At 38.1% G+C, this 18,862-nt stretch overlaps 1 protein-coding gene across 2 annotated transcripts in view; it reads right to left on the bottom strand.

The window, feature by feature from the left end:
• Nucleotides 1–2,074: 2,074 nt before the first annotated feature.
• MDFIC2 (MyoD family inhibitor domain containing 2) overlaps nt 2,075–18,862 on the bottom strand; it is a 112,084-nt gene continuing 95,296 nt past the window's right edge. For both annotated transcript variants that reach the window (XM_045385881.3, XM_045385882.3), the window contains 2 exons: nt 14,496–14,717; nt 2,075–4,794 (listed from right to left, as the gene is read on the bottom strand). In XM_045385881.3, the coding sequence (XP_045241816.1) occupies nt 4,535–4,794; nt 14,496–14,717 (482 nt within the window). In that variant the 3' untranslated portion in view covers nt 2,075–4,534. The remainder of the gene's footprint in view (nt 4,795–14,495; nt 14,718–18,862) is intronic.

Raw genomic sequence — 18,862 nt, forward strand, 5'->3', positions numbered from 1 at the left:
TGCCATGGAGGTGATCTTTAAGCCAAACTCCCCGAACCTGTCTTAGATTGCACCACATTGGAAAGTGTGGCCCAACGAATGTCCTGGTCTCCCACCAAAGAGATAAACAACCCCTACTCTCTGGGCGGCTGGGAGAAAGCTGAAGGTTCATCACTTCTATTGACCCCTTCTCAAAATGTGGAGTCTTTAGAACTAGGGTTACCAGCTTTAACAATTAGAAATAAGGAGCACCCAGCTACGTTTGCATCTCAGATAAATCAGGAATCGTATTTGTAGTATAAGTAGGTCGCATGTAATGTTTGGGACATGCTTGTTTGTTGTTTTTCTGAAATTCAAAGCTGACTCAGCATCCTGTACTTTGTCTGGCAACTCTATTTTCAACAGTTTCTAAAGGTGAATTGGTGATGGATAATTGACACTGACAGAATGCTTCAGTGAAATGCTGTTGACATTTAGATATTTGTTGGTGGGAGTCAGGGGTGGTGGCTGTCCTGTGCCTTACGGATGTTTAGCAACATTTCTGGCTTCTACCCACAAGATTCTAGTAGCAGTCTCCTGCCCTCCATTGTGACATCAATTACCTCTCCAGGCTTTGCCAAATTGGGAGGGAGGGAATTGAGAATCACTGCTTTAGATGCAGTGGAAAAAGCAGAGCTGTGAAGCATATCAAGATGGTAGATCAGAGGGTGGCAAATTTATCCAAATAATGGTGCTGCTCCGGCCCCCACCTGCATTTCTTGCCCTCTCCCTACATTCTGGACTCCTTCCCTGTAATATTTAGAGCTGTTCGGACCTCTGTTGGAGAAGCCCCACAATATAATTTTAGTCCCATATTAATTAATTAATTATTTTGAGGACAAGGTTTTGCTCTGTCACCCAGGCTGGAATGCAGTGGCATAATCATGGCTCTCTGTATCCTCGAATTCCTGGGCTCATGCCATCCTTCCACCTCAGCCTCCTGAGTAGCTAAGACTACAGGAACGTGCAACTATGCCAGCGAATTTTTTAATTTTTATTTTTTGTAGAGACAGGGTCTCATTATGTTACGCAGGCTGGTCTCAAAGTCCTGGCCTTACGTGATGCTCCCACCCTGGCCTCCTGAAGTGCTAGGAGCCACCAAGTCCAGCCCCATGTTGATTATCACTAGAAATTTGTTTGACTCTATTCACTTTGCCTTTCTGCACAGCTCACCTGAAGATACATGTGGCAACTGTTTAGGTTTTACCCAGATCTTCTTCAAAGAACACCCAATAAACTCTTAAATCAAATATTTATATTTTATCAGAGTCTATAGTTTGTGTGGACTGAGGGAACTTAGTATTTGATGGGCAAAATTCTTACAGTCAAACAACCTTACTTAAGTGTACATATTAATAATTTTCTCTGTTTTGTTGAGAGAGAGAAACTTAGAGGCACTGGGTCATGAATTCTGCCTATCAAATATTTCCATCTATACATTTATCCTTGAAAAAGTGCTAATACACCCTCCCACAATGTTTCCTATTTGTAAAGTTTCTCTGCCTGGATGTTTTCTTACGCCTTTGGAAAAAAACTGAAGCAGCTTTCGCTCTATTAACTTTGATTGTCCAGCATTGATAATTAATTTTGTAGGCCTATCAGCTTATGTAGTGGGAAAATTTCATTAGCAAGTTAAATGTAACTTCATATCTTCATTGCTTTCCATATTTTGTCGACTTTTACAGAAGCAATGGTTTTATAAAAAATCCCTTGAGCAGAGCAAAGACAATGTAGATATGTGGTTATAATGCTGTAGGAAAAATGCTGTTCTTCATTCTATATAAAGATTGTATGTTCTTAAATCTCTTTTACTCTAGCACGCTTCCTTAAATCAGAATACTCTGTTCCCTGAGAAGTCCCATCTTAAAGAACAACATTATCTTTATTTGTAATCACAGGCCTTCATCATTGCATAAAATATCTGAGCCTTCTTAGATTCTGATATTTGTATTTAATCAATAACCACATCCCTTTTTGATCTACCTTACTTCTGCAATTGTATTTTCCCAGTTGCGTATGTTTCATTGTGCAAGAATTCAATTGAAAGAGCCATTCATGTTTGCAAAAAGGATGATGTTTTATTATTGGTTATAAAGAAAAGAAATTTCACACTTTGTATAACCGACCCTTTCTGTTGTAGCACGGTGAATTCTGAAATTGAGGAACAAAGTTAACAAACCGTGGAAAGCAGGGCCACAGAAAGATCTTGTAGTGTTCTGACCACATTATCACATAAGACCTGGTGATTTTTATGTCTCTAATTGACAAGCATTCAATTCACATTTGAAATGCACAATCTTTGCATAATTTGAGGGTATGTAGAGTAGAAAGAATAAGGGAATGATAATTGAAATATTTAACAACAATATGGCATGGCCTCACCAATGATACCAGGTACCATATTATAAGAATAGGGTTCCAGAGACCCCCAGGTGTTCCTCCTTTAGTGACTAGACCACGGGTAGAGCGGTAGGTGCTCAGAGAGGAGCCAGGAGGGATGGGACATAAGGAAGCACTAGGAGGTGCAAGGCAACAACAGTTGATGAGTCGGTCTGGTAGTGTTTTAGTATTTTAATAACTTAACACCTGTGCCACTGTGTACCAGCTGGACTAAGAATTGAGTAGTGCAGGTAGTGAGAAAATTAGAACCCATGTTAGAGTTCCTGACACTGCCAATAATTCACTATGTGGTCTTGAATAAGTCAGTTCGTGGGGCCTCTGTTTTCCCCTGTGAAATATAAGAAGGTTGCATAAGAACAGCCTTATGTTCCCTTCCTGTTCTAGGAATCTATTTTTTTTTTTCTTCTAATGATCTACAAGTTCTATGCATCGAGTATAGAGCTGTTTCTTCGAGCTTCTGAAAAGCAGAAATACTGTTTCATAGAAGGTGTGGGGCACTTTCATGCTCTGTGGTTTGTGAATAACATGATCATCAAACAGGAATGAAGCCAGCATTAACCATGGATGCACTGCGCTGCCAGCAGCAAGTTGAGAGTGGTTAAATGCCTTTTTAGAGGCAGTTTACAAATATTTTTAAAAGATGAATAGTTTTCAATGTTTGGGAGAATTTACTTCAAATTAGAAAAATGTGTTAATTTGCTGCAGAAATAAAGCAAATGGTGATTTTTCCTGAAATTTCCTAAGTCAGGAAAAACAGGTATTTTGGAGTTTTCTTTTGCTATTGCTGTTGCCTTAAATCACACACAAAAAATTCCCTCAACTCTCCATTTCACTTTTGTGTTCTTTGTTTGGTTACTCATGCATGATGCTTTTTTATATCCAATGAAAATATTAAGATATATCCATTGAAATTTAGCACAAAGTAATGAGCAATGTATTTGCCCAAGGACTATGGAATTGTTTCTACAGAAAGTAAAGAAGATTCCAAACTAACTTTAATGTAGATGTGTTTTCACCACAAACTGTTTCAACTTATTTGAGACGAACCTCACTTTCCAGTCTATATCACATCTTTTTCTTAAAAAAAAATAAGTAAAAGAAGTACTTGACATAATTATTGATCACTTTAATTATCAGACAAGGAAAAACATATGGTTTCTGATGCACATGCCATATTAAGAAGCTTGGTGCTGAATAAATACCCTCAACGTGTATTTCTTCCTAGTATCTATACAAATGATAGTTTTGTAAAATGAATGGAATCTGTTTTAATATCCTGTTGCTTATTGGACCTGACAAATAAAAATGAAGAAAGTGAAGAATTGATTGGGATCTTTTTTTTTTGAAACTTGCACATAATTCTCATTTATGCTTATTAGAATAACTAACAGCCTTTCTGTAACAAATTAAGAATATGAATAACCTGTTATGACATAGTCATAGACGTACAATAATATGGTCTAGAATTATAGTACTCTCTTGAAGTACACCATATTCAAAATTCACTGGAGATGTTTTAGAGACATCTGTTGTAATTACAGGAACATGGTTTCTAATTCATTTAATTCCCTTTCCTACCTAAACTGTACATATAAGTGAATTTTAAGAGACTGTATAAATAAATTTTTAATTACAAAATGATGTTATACAATACATTATTAATAATAACCAACAATACATAATGTTTATGCATGAGTCCATTAGAAAGACGAGCTAATGTATGTCAGTTCTAAAAGAATGCACTAATTTGTCCTGAATTTGTGAATGAGGTTGAATCCGTGATGCAAGCTGATGAGTGCAATAACACAGTGGCTTAACATGCTATTTTATAGTCAAGAAACATCTTGTACCTACGGCATTTAAGAGGTATTTAAGATTTGTTCATCACATGTGATCAAGAATCTTATTTTTCAGTGAGCCATGCGGTTGTGAAATTTGGAATAAGACCATTGAGTTGACAATACTAGCTTTCCTAGACAGGTGCAGAATAAAATGGCCTATAGCATCCAAGAAATGTGTACAGTCCTTACATTTCAGCACATGGAAATCAGTCTTGTTGTAATGGAATTTCCCACTGTGGCCAAAAGGACTGCCGGAATGTGGTTACTTCACTGTACTAGCGGTAACAGATTTCTGAAATCTCCATGGCCAGTTCCAGACACTCGCTGGTCTCGTGGCAAGATTCAAAAAGGCTGCAGTCCATGTCACAATTGCAGTTGCAATCATTCCGAGAGTGATTTTCATCCGAGGTGTGGTGATACCGGTGAGAGGGGCAGCACACTTTGGTACACACTGTTTCGCACGTGCCGGGGAGCATCAGGAGACAGTCCCAAAACTGGCAAAACAGACAGGCGAGGATAAGGGAGGCACACTCCTCTGTTTAAAGAAGAAGACCAATTAATAGTGGCACATCTGGGGGTGTCTATGAACGGCGGGCATGTGTGCTGGGATACTTGATAACTTGATAGCCAACTCTTAATTATTTATCCACATTAGAGGTAATGTACACCGTTCTTCTCTCAAGCTCCCCCACCCCCATGCCAGTGCTCACTCTACTTAAGTAATTGCTTTATTAACTTCCTGAGCATTTCCTATTGATTCGACATGATCTGGTTATTTAAAGTGCTGTCACTTTTCTAAACTCCTTTATTTACTTTGCCTGCAAGGCTCTGGGAATCCACACAATTAGCTACCTCTTTGGAAACCTTGCAACTGTCTGAAAAATTGCAGGGACTCCCCAAATACTTGGGGCTTAAGAAGCAATTAGGACTGGGGACAAGGAGAGACTGTAGAAATGCCCTGTTTCTTATCATCAGGCTTTGTTATTTTTCAACATGGATTCCCATAAATCTGCCACACCCATATTCCAGTGCAAGCAAAAAGCACATTTCAAAACTTAATATAAATGCTTTTTAAAATAATCACAGCTTTTGGGTTGTGTTTTATTTTTAATCTCTGTTTCCGTTTCCCTCCAGTTATGTAAAGCCTTGATTTTATATTCAAGTTGTTTAAGTGAAATACGTCATCATATGCCTAAAAGGTTTTAAATCTTATCAATCCTCTTTAAGAAAATTGGTTTAAAAATTTACTACGCAGACTTGTAAAAATCTGGAAAGTATCTCTAAGGCATTGAAGGTAATTGGTAATTCTAGCCAAACAGCTGTGATGGGTTATAGATTATTATGTTTTTTGTTTCCATAAAGGGAATTAGTTAGAAGATGTAGCAGTTCTCTTGTTAAAACTATAACTTTTCTTTCTTTTAAGTTAAAAAAGTCTAAAAAATGTGTGAGTGTTTTGTAAAAGGGTAGGTAAGTGTTCATGTGATATATTATCTAATTAATTAAAATCAGTAATCTGAAGATTATTGATAATTGAAAGTAACATTCTAGCATGAATTGGAGAAAAATTTCTCCTCTAGATGGGCTTGTTAATTGATTTAAATTTGACTTTCTTAAGAGTCTATATTTGTCCCAATAAGAATGCTAATAACTTTGGTTTTCAGACTTTAGTCAATGGGGAGTGTATAAGCATAAGGAAGAGATTTTGCCTATAGTATCAGTGCTCTTATCGCCCTATTCATTTACTTTTCATTTTCCAGAAAACTCTTTTCTTTCATTATTCGTATAATTATTAGTCTGCAAGTGAAAGAAAAATATGGAAACATCTTATGAAAAGGAACAAATATTTTAAAGAAAGCCACTTTAGTTTCTTGTAAAAACACTATATAAACTTATGAGGTGAGTCCTGAATACAAGTAAACAAAAATCTTCTTCTTTCCTCTTTTTCTCTCTATCCTCTTTCTCTTACCTTCCCTTCCTTTCTTCCCAGAATGATGGTGGTAAAGAACCACATCATGACTGTTATGACTACTTTAATTGTCATATATTGTTGCAGGTGCTGTGGCCATTACTCAGTATTTATAGTTTAGGCAGCAGATTCCACAATACCTCTACAGTGTACATACTCATCTCTTTGCCAAATTTGCTGTATATTTCTTCACCTAGAGCCAGCTTTTAGCATGTGACCAACTCTCCCATATCTCATAAGTCACCACAAGCCGCCCACAAAAATGCAAGAGTAAGTTAGTAACAGTACATAGACGTTTCAACTATGCTTTTCTGAAAAGGAAAAGGTGGTCAAAGATGAGGGACATACAACCTCATTGAGTTTCACCAATATGAAGACCGCTGCTATAGCAGCCACTGGAAAAGAAGAGTCTGTCAGCAGATCATATTCCAAGTGAATACTCTGTGATCCCTCAGGCTGAATGCTCAGGAGACTTACTCAAGCTTATGACCATATAAAAATGAGTCCACTGGATCCTGTCCTTCATACATGCAAGGTTTAAAGTTTGCTTTGGAGCTAAGTAGGGCAGGAATGCAGGTGACCTTAAGGATAGGAGCTGGTGCTTCCTATCAGAGTGTGAAGGACCTGTTTGTAAAGTGGTCTTATAATTTCCTGAGAGTGTACAACCTTTTGGTTCAATTGCTCTTGCCAATGTCTCCTCAAGCTGGCAGACTCTGGAGGTCTCGTCTTCTGATGTATACTGTAGATTTTATTTACAAAAGAAAAAAAAAGTTTTGGCTTAATCCTTTGGCCAAATTGGCACTTCTTTCCTTCTACCCACCTATTTTGCACTTGAGAATAGAGCCCTTTTTTTTTTTTCTGTTTCTAAGTCAGTCCTTTTTATTTGGTTTTAAAAGGCAGAGTCTCTTGCCCAAAAACAACATAGTAACATTAATGAATTGAAAACAGATTTTTCCGAACTTTCAAGTGTGTTCCACACTTTTCCTAAAAGGCATGTTAAATAGTTCTACATGAGCAGGTAAAACTGTTTTGCATATGGCCAATTTTTGTTTGCACAAGCAGTTCAGGGGAAAATTTGCAACTGTTTGAAAAGAGTGTTGGATTTCCTCTTGTCCTGAATGAGTATATTTTTCTTTGCCTGCACTATTTCCTGGGGATTTAGTGTTTAATAAATGTGATATTCAAAGTCATATCCCATGATTCGCACCCCTTCTCTCAGCCCATCCAAAAGTGTGTACCATATAGGCTATTGCCTGCTGCACATCCCTTCTGCAACGTCTTCAAAACATCTCACTTACCAAGGCCAAACTGCATTTTGGATCTCTCACTCCCCGGTCCTACGAATCTGTTTCTCCTCCTATTTTCTTTTATGGATGGCTCCTGAACACACAGATGAATTCGGCAGAAACCTGGTAGTCATTCTTTGTCATTTTGCTTTTCCTCATCATAACTTTCCCATGCAATTCATTGCTGAGTGCTGCTGATTCCACCTCAAATTCGTATTCAAACTCCACAAGCTGCTCACCACCTGCAGGGCCACCATCTTAGCTCTGGCCACCATCAGCCACCAGCAGGTCAACAGCAATAGCCCCCTGGCAAGGACACTCTGCTTCCACACCAGCCCACTTCAAATTCATCAGCTCCTTCGATATTTTTAATTCTAAATGTAAACAACTCACTCTCCTCTTAGAGAAAAGTGCTAAATCCTTGCCTTAGCCTACAAGCCCTTGCATGACTGGATTCCTGCCTATTTCTCTGACTTCTGGACCTACTCTACTTACTTCATACTCACAGCACTCCAGCCACACTGACTAAATTGCAGTATTTGGAATGCACCTGGCTCAGGGTCTTTGCACAAGCTGTGTTTTTGCCTGCATTGCACACCCTTCTGTCCCCCAACTTCACCCAACTCCTATTCAAACCTTTACGTTTTTAGCTTCAAACACCTTCCCTCTAAATCACATCCTTGCTGAAACTCTCACAGCAATCTGTTTTATTTTTTCTTCATAGCACTGACCACAGGATGGCATGAAATTAGTTTGTTGCCTCCTCTTACTAGAATCTACGTTGCAAGAGGCAAAAAACCATCTCTCTCTCTGGTTGACTGACTAAATCAACGAATGATTCTAACAAGTAAATATTGTGGTCCTCATTTTTTAGATGCAAGGACTAAGGTTCAGAGATTGTTTCTGACTGTGCTAAATCCTCCCAACTGTAAGATTGTAGAGCAGAGATTCAAATCTAAGTCTTTCTGGATCCAAAGCCTTTGGTCTCTATCACACTGTTATATGTGTCAACTATTTTGCCAAAAGCCAGTCTATAGCCCTCTATACTTTTTTGGGGGGTGTTTATTTCTCTTCTCCTTCTTTATTTAGAACCTTTGTTTTGTAACTTTTTAAAAATTTCTTTAAATTCTTTTTTTTAAAAAAACATTTATTAAGTTCAGGGGTCATGTGCTGGTTTGCTACATAGGTAACCTTGTGTCATGGAGGTTTATTGGACAGGTTATTTCATCACCCAGGTATTAAGTCTAGTACCCAATAGTTATTTTTGCTGATCCTCTCCCTCATCTCACCCTCCACCCTCCAATAAGCCCCAGTGTGTGTCGTTCCCTCTCTGTGTTTATGTGTTCTCATCATTTAGCTCCCACTTATAGGTGAGAACATGTGGTATTTGGTTTTCTGTTTCGGTGCTAGTTTGCTAAGGATGATGGCATCCAGCTCCATCCATGTTCCTGCAAAGGATGTGATCTTGTTCTTTTTTTACAGCTGTGTAGTTCTCTATGGTGTATATGTACCACATTTTCTTTAACTAGTCTATCATTGATGGACCTTTAGTTTGATTCCGTGTCTTCACTATTACAAATTTTGTGCAGGCCTCCACATAGAGCTTATGCAGGTCTCCAAATAACCCTGAGTTGAGTACTATTATGATCCCTGTTTATGGATGAGGAAACTGAGGCAAAGAGTGTTTAAAGGCATGCCCCAGGAAACACAGGCTATTGCGGCACTGTAATTTGAATCCAGACTGACTCCTCCATAGTTTTTAACTAGGACGCCAACCTATCTTCCATAGTATGCTCCCAGTTTCCTTCTGACACACTTGAGCATGGCACAGGCCACTGCTGGCTTCTTGATGGCCTGCTTCCCTCTCCATTCCCTCCTCTTGCCCTCCTCTGTGCTGGATTCCCAAGATTGGCAAAGAACATTTTCCAGTTGCTCTTAGTGGCTTCTGTCTAGATTCAGACAGTAGAAGGCAGTAAGTGGAACCTGCAAGATGGGAGGAAGAGAAAATTCAGGGTACTTCTCCTCTTGCTCTTTGCTTTGGGTGGTGTCTTAGGCAGTGGTTTTATCTTCTCTTTGCTTTCCTCTCTCTCTGAGTGTATATCTTCCCTCTGTGGCTCTGGCTAATGGCAGTGACTGTGGTCTAACAGTAGTTAGTGACTAGTGGTCTATCTGATAGTGGTTAGTGACTAGTGGTCTAACAGTGGTTAGTGACTAGTGGTCTATCTGACAGTGATTGGTGACTGACTAGTGGTTTATCTGGTAATGGTTAGTGACTAGTCGTCTACTTGATAATAGTTAGTGACTAGTGGTCTATCTGCTAACGGTTAGTGACTAGTGGCCTATTTGATAGTGGTTAGTGACTAGTGGTCTTTCCGATAACTGTTAGTAACTAGTGCTCTATCTGATAGTGGTTATGACTCGTAATCTATCTGGTAACGGTTAGTAACTAGTGCTCTCTCTGATATCGGGTTAGTAACTAGTGCTCTATCTGATAGTGGTTAGTGACTAGTAGTCTGTCTGATAACGGTTAGTAACTAGTGCTCTATCTGATAGTGGTTAGTGACTCGTAATCTATCTGATAACGGGTTAGTAACTAGTGCTGTCTCTGATAACGGGTTAGTAACTAGTGCTCTATCTGATAGTAGTTAGTGACTAGTAGTCTGTCTGATAACGGGTTAGTAACTAGTGCTGTATCTGATAGTGGGTATGACTCATAGTCTATCTGATAACGGTTAGTAACTAGTGCTCTATCTGATAGTGGTTAGTGACTAGTAGTCTGTCTGACAACAGTTAGTACTAGTGGTCTCCAAGTTCATACCAGTGCACTAGGAGGCCAGTGGGACGAAAGGAAGAGGTGGGAGGGGCTTCTTGCTGTTGCTAACGTCTGGGTGGCTTACTGTTCACTGTATTTGACTTTTCTGCTCTTCTAATACCTTTGTCACAAGTTATTTGTGTATTAAATCTCCTCTATAGGACACCTGGCATCCTGGCAGAGGCTCTAATCACTGCTATTGAAGTGTCTACCTGGCTTTCCTTCCTTAAACCTGAATTAAAGAAGGTTTAAGATGGATCAGAGACCTGCAGGCTGCACAGTCAACAGTGGTGTTTCGCTGGGAGCAAAAAGCCATGACAAAAACCCCCTTGGGGTTCATTTCCTTGCTACACCCCGAGGCACCTTTAGGACACGGAGGCCGTGATGTGCAAAGTGATACCCTAATGACACTGAAGAATTAACACAGCTTCCAGAGGTGTTAAATGTACAACTGGGGACTGGCTAATTAGGAGGGAGAATCTCTCTCACTAGAAAGCATCATTTTAAATTAGACTGGAAAAGATGGCAATGCAAGGAGGTTCCACAAGTGTATTTGAGGGGAGCCTTATGGCTGCGGTCCTGCACTCCCTGATTCTGCCCTCCCAACTTTGGATCTTGCCATCTTGGTGCCCATGATTAGGAGGTGGGAGGGATAAGAGCAACCACAGTAGTTCCTGAAGCATTTCCGAGCTGCCGAAGCACACCTCCTGCTACCCCAGGACTCCTTATCCTAAGTGGCAAGAATCGTTCTCCCAGAAGTGACTCCAGGCAAATCACAATCATTCCTCTTCCTCCTCAAAGCAAAGAAAAAGAAAAGAGCCAACATGATACCAGCCCAAAGCCAGTATTTTAATACACTAATATGCTATCACAGAGAATTCAGCATCATAATGAGATTCGTGACACAATGAATCCACTGATTACTAAAAGTTTCCAAAAGTATAAAAATCAGTTCCCACTCCCCCACATTGAGTTCTTTAAAAAATGTCTGTAATGTAGAATGGGAATAAATAAAGAGTGATTGAATGCCTTTCTCTAGCTGGGGTATCATCCCTGATGTTATCAATTTTAATAGCTACTTAAATATGTCAAGATCTATTTAAGTTCAGACAAGCACAACTAACACTCAAGTCAGTTCTTTAGAACTAGAATGACTAGATTTGGGTGATACTAAGTAAATTTGTGCTTATGTTTTTTTCTGAGCAAATGAACTGAAATAATTATAAAATTGAAACATTTTATAAGGTGACACTAGTGCATTTAATTGTATGAAATTTACAGTGTAGAAAATGCAATCATTTTATTCAGTAGTCCATGGTGTAATTAAGACTATTCTTTTGAGGTATCTTGTATTTATGATTTTCCTCTTCCACCTGGATGAGATGCCTCAAATTCAAAATTATACATCAATTAGGTATATTCTCAGGATTATTTTTAAGGGGACTGTTTTCTAATATCATATATATTTCTGGTTTTCTTATCCACAGAGAAGATTTCACAATCAGAAGATTGCAGAAACAGAAGTGGGGACACGGATAGTCCTCTGGACACTTTCCATTTTATTCAGGAAAGGGACCACACACGATGAACCACAATTTAGTAATAAAGTAATGTTTCAGCACACAGTGTGTGATGTGCAGTAAAGATCCTTTTAAATTCCCATCAGAGCACACACCATGAACTGTGCTAATGGATGTAACACATTTTACAAAATCTGCATGTGTGAGGCTTTTCCATCCTGTTTTAAGTGGGGCAATGTATATAAATAATAGATATTAGCAATTAAGCATCTATTCCTACGCACTCATTTATACATTCGAAAATAAATTAGCCACAAACTACATGAAAGTGGATGCAATATTCTCTTTTCCCTTCTGTTTTCCCTGCTGTTCCTGAAAGATATTTCTGTATTTATCTCAGTACGAACAATGACCCCAGATCTCAATTTCTGCATCCTTAAATTAATTACAATTACTATCGAAAATTCTCTAAAATGGAATGAGTCTGACTTAACTCTTGATTTCCTTGATGTTTGCTGTTTAGGATAATAAGAGTTTCTTATCACTCTTTGGGGGTCTTAGGCTGACTTCTTTTCCTTTCTCTTTTATCCGGGTGCCAAAAGCTCTTACTTCACTGGGGAGATTTTTCACACGGGAGGAAAAGGACAAGTGGACTATCACCTATGTGGTCAGCTTACAACCTGAATTTCCTGGAAATGATCTAATTTAATTATCTTCATGGATCTCCTTTGCTCTTTGAATGAAGAGTAGTCAGCTATTTTTTTTTTTTTTTTTTTTTTTTGCGTGAGGCTCTTGGGTGTCAGTTGCCATTTTAATGAAGTAGTGATTTGGACCCTTTCCTGAGAATACAAGAGTTCAGGTGTCATGCTAGTTGGCTTGGCCCCTCTTATTCCTCCAGTATCCCTGATAGGTCAGATCACAGTGATTGTGGGGGGAAGGTATGTTTCACTGTGTGGATATGTACAATGGCAATTCCCAGTCCTGGAATTTAACTTAATTCAATTATTCACATGATAAGCAGCATCCACACATTCCTGGTAAAATTTGATAAAATGCTGTAGCATCAAGATGCTTTTAAAGAGGCCGCTCTGCCATTACGTTTTCTTGACTGGGATTAATCTCTACCAAAGCTAGAGACTTGAGTATCATCCTGAATTCAGAGTCATAATCTGATAGCTACAGGTCAAAGTTGGCCCAATAATGTGTTGTTGGGAGTATCTTGAGCTTTGTAAAATAAATGCAAGTAATGATCAACACTGGAAAACTTAGAAATTTTATATAACACTTCTGGTCTCTGGATTTTCTTGGAAACTTCAATATCTGGCAACTCTGGCCCTGTATTTCCTTTTGGCAACAATCAGCTGGTACTGTGTTGAGGCAGTGACCTTTAGATGAGCCATGTGCTCTCCAGCTTGCCATAGTCCTCACCAATTCCTATTGTTTACTTCCAGCCTACTTAGTATTCGTATTATCCGCAGGCGACTACAGGCAATTAAGCCTGTAGTTTCTGGCCTAAAGCATTCATGACAACATATGCACAAGATACCACATATATAACATGTGTTAGAAACTTTCCTTACTTTCCAAAATTGTAATCACAATCATGGCTAAAATTGAGTACCTACTGTGTACCAACTTTTGTACTAGGTGCTTTATACATGTTATTTTATTTGATCCCCAACATATCCCATGGTGTTAACGAGCCTATCGTATAATCGGAGACTGAAATTCAGAGATGGTAAATTTAAAAAACGCGTCCAGTACTATACAGTTAATAGACTTCAGAGGCAGAAGTGAAACTGGTGTGATTCCAAAGGTGCTGTTATTCAAAGTTTATTTAATCTTTTTTCTTATTTTCAAAAAGTAAATATGAATTTAAATGTTGACCAGAAACCATACCTTATTACATTTTCCTTTGAGAAACTCCAGACTTTCTTTAAATGCAAATGTAGATACTGAACACTACAAAATTCTTGAATGGTTTGTCTCCTGTAAAGGTCATTGCAAAGTTAACCTGAGTAAAATTCCATATCTTGGTGTGGAGTCCATAATTTTGAACTTTGTTTGGCTGATTGTTTATTTATCACCAAACCAATTTGAAATTGGCTTTGCAAATGAAACGTACCATTTATATCATATATAGGGATGGTTGGGTCTAGGTTTGCACTGATCAAAATGTCTAGGGATGATACCCAGGGGAACCACTCGTTTCTCATAGATTGCTGAGGTAAGCATCTTAATTTTTTATGCTGTCTATATTTATATATTTCCAGCATTTTAATACTATTTCTCTCTGCCTTCTTCTCTCTGACTAGAGGTATAGACTGAATAGTTCCATATCTGAGGAGAGAAAGAAGTTTTCCATTTTTCTTTATCTGCCTCATAGCCCCATAGCAAGAATGATTATGTCTCACCCCAGCTATTTAAAACATGCTGCCTCCGATTCCCAGCTTTGAGAGCAAACAATCTGCCAAGCGCCTCATAACTGCAAAGTGACCTTGACATATGTCATTCACCAGAGTTTTCAAATCAGAGTCTTCCTGTTTAATATTCATAAAGACTTTTTTTTCCCTAACAGCATATGTGATGATTTTACAGGGGATGGGGGTTGGGAGCTTTATTTAGAGATGGTTTGAATTCTGAGAAACATACCATCAGTGTCTCTGTGATGAACTGAAGTATCAGTTTGGAGGTAAGAAAATGTTGTTTGGCATTCTTCAAGGGAGGACAGTGATGTGCTGGATTCTGACAGTTTTTTCTCATTGGGGTTTTCCTTGGCTGGTCCATCTGTGATATTGAATTCAGATACTGAATTTATAACGATAGCATTAATGGGTTTCTCATCTGCATGCTTTTCATTTGTGAGTTGCGTATCTAGACGAAAAAAGAAAAAACACATACAGAAACCCACTATAGTTTATGTGACCTAGTGACCTAAGAATGGACATTTGCAGAAATTTTCACATTTGACTTTTCTAAGATTGAAGTCTTAAGAAAAAGAATGAAGTATTATTGAGCAAGACAATTTTGAATAAAAATATAAGAAAGAAGAGTGCAATCATAAAATTTTATACACATTGCAAACTTTACCTATCATGGCAATTTGTGACACTTATTTCTACTATTTTTTTTTTTTTGGTGATAAGTAGGGAGAATCAAGCAATTCATTCACTTGGATCAACAAAATCTCATAGTACATTGCCAGCCTCCTCTCATAGTGTATTAATCTGAAGAGCAGGATAAGGATCTCATATGGTGGGCAATACTGCTGAGTTATTCATATGATCTCAATCAAGTCACTTTATTACTTTGTTTTTACAAACCTCATTTTCCTCCTCTCTAAAAAGAAAAATGCATATAAATGAATAGTCTATAAGCTCATTCCTGCTTCTGTCCTCATAACCTCACAGTGGCTTTCTCTGCCTTGGTATTTAAGTTCCTATTCAGGTGATAACCTGTATGGCTTTGGGGGTATGCTTCTTGGGAACATGCTGTATTTCCATGTAACTGTCTGGCACAATAGTTAGAGATGTTCAGGGAATTTCCAGCAAAGTTCTTGACTGAGATTCTGGTTTGGAGAGCCATAGAGAAGGCTGAGAAACCCCAAGTGTTCTATGTATTTTACATCTCCTGTACAGTTGGCCCTCCGTATCTGTGGGTTTCACATCCCCAATACAACAAATCCTAGATACACAGATAGAAAATATTCAGAAAAAGTTCCCCAAATAACAATGTAACAACAAAAATGACACAAATAAAAAACAATACAGTATAACAATCACTTACATAGCATTTGCATAGTATTAGGTATGATAAATAATCTAAAGATCAAGTAAAGTATATGAGAGGATATGCATAGGTTATATGCAAATACCACATCATTTTATATTAGGGACTTGAGCATCTGAAAATTTCGATATCTGTAGAGTCCTGGAATCAATTCCCCTCAGACACTGAGGGACAACTGTATGCATTCTCCTGCCACATAATGATTGGGAGTCTGCTCTGCAACAAATGCTGGGCTGTATACTGGGGATAGAGGGATGACTAAGACAGGCATGGACCTTGACCTTCATGAGCATCAAACGAATCATCAAAGAAATAACTAAGTTACAGGATTGAGAAGTGTAAGCATATCATAATATCATGTCAGAGAGGACCAGACTGGGTCATGGTGCAGTTAATTTATAACTTCCTTACAGGCTCATGATGCCCAGGAACAACTTAAAACCTGAACAAGCAACAGGCCTCGTGGCTTGGTGGCACAACTGGGAGGTGGTCAAGAGGTGTCTTTGGGAATTACATTACCATTGTTAACACAATGCCTTGTTTGTTGGGTAATGCTCATTGAGTGACTGAAATTAATAATACAGTTGGCAACCTGGTTTGATTTTGCCATGCTTATGCAGCTCAGTGCAAGAAATATATTCTTGCCAAGTCCATCTTTATTTCCCTTCCAAGGTTGTTTCTTAGTTTAGGGCCAATGGAAATGTCTACTGGGTTCTGCCTTCTAAGGCAATGGGTTCTAGACTTTTCTGCAGAGTAGAATCACCTGGGAAATCTTTTAAAAATTCAGAATTTTTAAAGCTCTGGTATTCTCCTCTTCAGGAGACCAATTAAATCACAATCCTTGGTGGGACGGGAGAATTTTTGAAGCTCCTCAGGTGATTCCAACATGTAGACGAGTTTGGGAATCACGATGCCTGGGATCTTCTGCATTTGAGACTAGAGAAAGAGAGAGAACAGCCCGCTGACCTGTGCATCAGTGATTTTCAGAAACCAATCTTGAGATGGTTGCTTTCCGAAGACTCCTAACTGGCACCAGAACTATCAGTCTGGTATACACAACTGTCTTAGGTCATTTTTGTTTCCTTTTGAGCCTCCAAACAGCCTTGGTTTTCAACAATGTTTAATTTCTATTCTCTTCCTTTTATGTGCTGGCTTTAAATTTCTTGGTTGTGGTTTCATCCACTATAAAAAGGATTGACAGAAATAGGGATTCAAGAAAACATCTATTGTTGAAAGCAATTAATGTAGTATTGAATATTGAAGTGGAATCAGTCTTACAGATGAGAGAACACTAGGCTTCCTCTAATCCCAGAGGGATTCACCAAATTAATGATATAATGATGATGATGACGATGATGATGAAAATCATAATTAGTTTATTTTTCTTACTTAGGTTTCAAAGCATCCAGTAATCAGCTAATATTGCAGATAGATGGACATTCAAATGATGTCTTAGAACACTAAGAGCAGCATCAATATTTTGGGCCAGATATTTTTCTGGCATGGAGAGATTGTAGGACGTTTAGTGGTACCATAGTCTTTTATCCACTAGATGCTAGTAGCACCTGACCCTCTAGCTCATGACAATGAAAAATGTTTGTAGATATTGCTGCATTTCCCCTGTGGGACAAAATCATCCCGGTTGAAAACGACTGCTTTACACACACACACACGAACACACACAGCGTGGCATGTATCTTATGTCAAGTTCTATGTTACCACTTATATGCCTTATTGAACTTAAGCATCACAAAGACTCTAGGAGGTAGATATTGTTAGCCTCCTTGAACAGATGGGAAATGTATGAATGGGTATCCCCAGTTAGCAGATGAATGAAGGTAACCAAGGCTTACAGAGTTTATTTAGGTAAATTGTCCCAGGCCTCCTCCTTATTCAGTAGTAGAACTGAGATTCAAATCTAGGCCTGGTGGATTCCAAAAGCTTTGTGCTTGTCCTTTTCCCTTTTATATTATGCAATATTTTCTCTAACCTATTCTTAGCTTTTATCCCTCCTTCCTAACTACTGAGAATGCACATCAGCAAAACCTTCTCACCCTAAATACTGCGATGTGTCACCTGCCCAAAATCGAGCCTTGCAAATAGCTGAGTTTTACACACTCGCCTTTCCCTAAGCAGTCTTTGCAAAGCAAAACTACCTTCTTTGCACACTCAGGGAATCCTGCTTGTTCTGTTACAGCTGCTTTATCCCGTACATTAGAGAGCAGCTCAGAAAGAGCTGATAGATAACGAGACCTTGATGAGTATGGAGATTGCAGCAGCTATTTACTTAACAGAATTAATTAACAATCAGTTCAAATTATCACACGTAGTCAGGCTGCATGTAATTTAAATTGCTTTTGCACAAAGTAATTCAGTAACAAAAAAAAGTTGGATAGAGGTTACTGGAATGTAAGAACATGCGGAGAATACAGTATACAGCCAAGTGGTATATGATTCTCTTTTTAATTTTGTGACAATTTTAAGTATAGCATTTTGAATGTAAGTGGTGTGCTACATTAAGCAACCATTTGGAGCACACTAGGCTTGTACTGAGAGAATTTTATGGAGAAGTTAAACTGCCATTCATAAAGTTATTTTAATTCTATATCTCTGTTTATATTTTTATTTTTTTTCATTCCTCAGTGGGAACTATCTGTTGCTCATTAGAAAGTCATCTGACATGCACACATTTGAGAACCCAGTCTGTTCAACCCAGAATTCTGACATCTGAAGTGAGTCACAATTTTTGGGTGAATGTTACTGACATCTTCCATCTCTTATAGATGATGCTAACAATAATTTCATCACATTCAGATTCCTTCCTTTATGGTATTATTTGACATTGCACCCAAAGTACTATAAAGTAGCATAAGCTCAAAGGAGAAACATATAAAAAGTAGTATCACTTCTTCTGTAGAGAAAATTATTTTAGAGTTAAATAAGGAACTCGTGAAACTATATTTGGGATGTTATTCATAGTTCTTGACATTAACTTAGAGAAAATAATTTTTACCAATAGTTAAAAACAAACCAAAATTAGGACAAAAATTAGAAGCTCATCTATATTTCTTAGAAAAAAATTAAAGTGAATCTTAAACATCAGTGAAATAGAAAATTCATGTTTGGGCTACAGGTAATTGCAAGAACAAATGGACATAAACTTAAGTCAGAGAAAAGATAGACAGCTAATTAAGTTTTTATTACTGTTGAGCAAATGTTATTAATTTAAT

The sequence above is a fragment of the Macaca fascicularis genome, chromosome 2 (assembly GCF_037993035.2).
Source record: "Macaca fascicularis isolate 582-1 chromosome 2, T2T-MFA8v1.1".
NCBI classification, from domain to species: Eukaryota; Metazoa; Chordata; class Mammalia; order Primates; family Cercopithecidae; genus Macaca; species Macaca fascicularis.